The sequence below is a fragment of the Tinamus guttatus genome, unplaced genomic scaffold (assembly GCF_059628265.1).
Source record: "Tinamus guttatus ecotype Peru unplaced genomic scaffold, ASM5962826v1 Tinamus_guttatus_pri_ptg000087l, whole genome shotgun sequence".
NCBI classification, from domain to species: domain Eukaryota; kingdom Metazoa; phylum Chordata; class Aves; order Tinamiformes; family Tinamidae; genus Tinamus; species Tinamus guttatus.
The window spans coordinates 691,698-695,766 of record NW_028288621.1 but is presented as its reverse complement, the minus strand read 5'-3'; the positions used below and the strand labels follow the sequence as shown (position 1 = coordinate 695,766).

The 4,069-nt window shown below is 42.9% G+C and overlaps 1 protein-coding gene across 1 annotated transcript; it reads left to right on the top strand.

The window, feature by feature from the left end:
- The first annotated feature begins 483 nt into the window (after nucleotides 1–483).
- On the top strand, nucleotides 484–2,072 carry LOC148595527 (ATPase family AAA domain-containing protein 2-like). The gene is made up of 3 exons (XM_088520379.1): nucleotides 484–778; nucleotides 1,525–1,654; nucleotides 1,826–2,072. Exons 1-3 carry the CDS (start codon nucleotides 607–609, stop codon nucleotides 2,070–2,072), a joined length of 549 nt encoding a protein of 182 aa, XP_088376505.1. The 5' UTR covers nucleotides 484–606.
- The last annotated feature ends 1,997 nt before the right edge of the window (nucleotides 2,073–4,069 follow it).

The window sequence follows — 4,069 nt, the reverse complement described above, 5'->3', positions numbered from 1 at the left end:
ACCTTGATGAGCTGCTGGTAAGTTCAAAAATCAAGTGAGTTCCTGCATGTGACTGAGTCTGTGGGAGTTTCAGCTCGTGGCGCATGGCAGGGGGGAACCAGGCCCTTGCACCTCGCTGCACAACTAGCCAGGGAGCCAGCTCCGTGTCCTCAAAGCCATCAGAGTGAGACACTTCCATCCACTTATTGCTTTACTTTCTGTCTCTCCAAACAGTGAGTGGCTTGTGGGGCAACTTCCTCAGGAGAAAAGTTTTGCTTAGAAGGTTCAGGAGAAAAGTCTGGCTGGTTTGTAAGTGTGCAGGGTGGCTAACAAAACCTCTGTAGTGCAGCAACACTTTTCACATTTCCTATTACACTGTTTTTAACCTGCATGCAAAGTCTTCGCGTGTTGCACTTTGGCACCTTGACCTTTCTGTGTTGCCAGAGCCTGACATAATGCTCCGTTTGATGTTCTGTTTTATTAGGATACTGTGGTGCTGATATCAAGTCCGCATGTGCTGAAGCTGCCCTCCGTGCTTTGTGGCACTGCTACCCTCAGATATACAGAAGCCCTGAGAAACTGCAGCTAGATGTCTCTTCAATTAAAATAACAGCAAAAGATTTTTTCATGGCTATGGAAAGAATTGTACCAGCTTCACAGAGGTCTGCGGCTTTGCCCGGACAAGCATTATCACCCATTTTTAAACCACTGCTTAATAAGACTTTTCAGAGAATTTTACAAGTCCTGCAGAGAGTATTTCCCCACGCAGAACTTGTCCTAAAGAAGGACCAGCAGCAAGGTAAGACAATAACATGTACAGCTGGTTAAAACTACTTGTTGTTTTAGCTATCATCATTTCACCTCATATGAATTGAAGTATTTGTGGATCACACTGTGCGATGTGTGAGATCACATGCATCAGATTTCCTGGCAACATCCTGCTAGCTTTTCTACCTGGAGACTTGCTAGGTTCATTTTTATTGGTAGAACAGGCAGAAAGCCACAAGTGCAAGCAGAGATGTTAGGTGATCCATAATTGCTTCCCCTCTCTCTTCTCTGCTTCTACCTTCTCCTCCCTGAGGGATCTTGGAGGATCTTTATACAGAAGATGGGTTGATCTACACACCCTGGCTTAGGAGTCTTGAGACAAAGGGCCATTGGTGGCTATCACATTCATTTAATTCCCATACTTTTACCGTGGGATACAGATTCCAGACACACAGCCTCGTGGGTTGTGTGAGGGACTAACAAGTCCAGGAGTTGTTGCTGATAATCACAATTCTTTGTTCTTGGGGGAAAAAAATGGACATTTGGCCAATGAGGAAATAAAACTTTTGCAAAATATAAGACTTAGGCGAGCTTTGTAGAGCCTTGTGCAACCTCTTTAGACTGTGGTAGGATCAAGTCTTCAAAAACAGCACTTAGTGTGAGCCCATCCAAGGGAGAAATAGAAGATAAGTGGGTTTGGGGGCTGCTTTGGAAGCTGTATTAGAGTGAGACATGCAGGCTATCCAGGCAAGTTAACAAACCCTTCTTGTCTTCCAGATGATATGAACGCTACTTTACAAAGTGATTTCATCTGGAGTGATGAGGAGTCACTTTCAGCCTTTGGAGATGAGGAGACTTTTCCTGAAAAGACTTGTCAAAAGAAGAAAAACTTCCTTGACTTCAGGAGGTAAATGCCTGTCCCCTTTTAGGTTCAGAACTTCAGCTTGCTGTGTCTTTGGAAAGAGATTAGGCTGCTTGTGTCTTCTCTCAAGAGAAACCAGAGACAGAGCAAATTAACACTGATGTCTTTATTCATCACTATGTGTTTTAAGCTTGCTATTTTCTCATTTTGTTCTAGAAATGCTTCTCACCAGCCAACGTGTCACAGGCCAAGGCTCTTGCTCTCTGGAGAGCCAGACCATGGGCAAAGCTCCTACTTGGCGCCTGCAGTCACACACGCCCTGGAAAAGTTTCCAGTTTATACCCTGGACCTGCCAGTTCTGTTTGCTAGTGCCTCATCACCAGAGGAAATATGTGCACAGGTATCCTTTTTTTTTTCTTCTTCTTCTCTCTTTAATCTCATGAGATTCACTGACTGTCTGTAAACTGCTCAAGTGAGGTAAGTGAAATTGTTAATGGAGGTGGTCTGCTTTTACTGTACTTCGTTATTGTATTATCACATTTTGAGCTTTGATGAGAGATGGACACGTAAGCACAGATGTTCTATTGAGTCGTGCGGCTCTTTAGAAGTTAACTTACATGTAAGCAGTCTTGCAATCAGGCAGCAATCTGGATCTCTGTCTGTGTAGCTCTCTCAATTTTTGAGTCAAATCAGAAATTTTACTCTACTATTAATAAGTTTTGCATGGTTAGGTTTTTTGTTTGTTTGTTTGTTTGTTTATTGGTACGTTGCCTTTATGCACTTCTATTTTATTAGGCCAGTTTGATGTGTAGTTATTTATGAGCAGCCTGTGCTCCTGGTTCATTGCTCTTAACCAAAGCTTTCATTTTACTAGTTTATCCGAGAAGCTCAGAGGACAGCACCGAGTATAATTTATATTCCGTGGATCGATGTATGGTGGGAAACTGCTGGCGTTGCATTGGAAACTACCTTTACAATGCTATTAGAAAACATTCCAGCATTTGCTCTGGATTTGTTGCTTGCAACAGGAAACGTATCGTACATGGATCTCCAAGATGAGGTATTTCTGTCAACACTTTTCCCAATTCTTTTATTCAGTTTCATTTTATGAATCCTTTAAGTAATACTGTCCTCCCTCAAGCAAATGGATCCTTTTATTACGAGGGCACCCTTCTGAATCATGTAATTTTGCTTAGACACAAAGCAGCGCTGAGAACGTTTCTCGGTTGTTTTGTGAGTCAAGGGACTCGCTTCCATTTCAGCAGGAAACCTCAAAGGTGGGGAATGTCATCACTCTGTCAGTGCATCCTGTGCTCGTCCATTCCCTGAGCTTAAATTCTAGAGCTTTTCCTCAAAGAAGACATTTTATTTGCCATCCTGACCTAAAGAAATCTAGCCCTTGATCACCAGGAAGATAACATTATTATTAATATTTTTCAGATGATTATTAAGCTTAATTTAAAAAATCCTCTTTCTGGAGTATTGATCTTGTGCCTGAAATGTCTTTCCTTCTCATGCCATAGATACAGGAGTTGTTTATTGAAGATTATGGAGAAGTTTTCGATATCCCGTTGCCTGCTAAGGAAGAGAGAAGCAACTTTTTTGAGGACTTAATTTTAAGTCAAGCTGCTAAACCTCCTGCATCTAGAAAGAAAGCAGGTGAGCCTATTCTATGGATAAAAATTTGCTAACTGTATGTTAACAGCCTTACAATATTTGTTTTGGTAGTGGGTTTCCTATCAGTAGCTCTGTGTGTGCTCCTATTTGAGTGCTGCCGATGGAATAAACTTTTCTGGTTCCCTTAAGCTCGGCAGGCCCTGGAAGTGCTGCCGGTGGCGCCGCCGCCTGAACCTCGGGAACCACCACAGGGAGAAACGCAAGGGGCAGAGGAGCAGGAGGAGGAGTCCCTTGGTGCACTTAGCGTTTTCTTAACGGATGTTACTCTCAGACTTGCTACTGACAGACGTTTCAAGGCCTTCACAAACCCTGTTGATGCAGATGAGGTAAACTGCTCTGGGTCTGTCATACTGTACTGTCTGGGTGTATTTTTAACTGCCCAGTGTTGGTGTGCTCTAGCGAAAGGCTTATCTTTAGCACTGCACTAAAAAGCTTTCTTTTTGGAGGAGCAAAAAGTGTTTTGTATTTTATTTTGCTGACTCCCTGAGGCTCTTCAATGTCCTTTTTTTGAGTAGTCACTGAAAGCCCTGGTTTCCTCCTAGAAACTCAGACCAGCTACTACCAGAGTTTGCCTGGGGAAAGACTTTGATATGTAGGTATGCTACAACTCTGAAATAAACAGTCAGATTTCTTTGGGGCTGTTGGAATAAAGCCTAAAGCTCTTGCCACGTGTTTGTTGGCTGTCAGTGTTTCCTCTGGAAACAGGAGAACAGCAGATGTTTGAAAAAAAATTCAAGATTCCGCCTGCCATTTTGTCTCTGACTCCCCAGTACAGGATCAGCC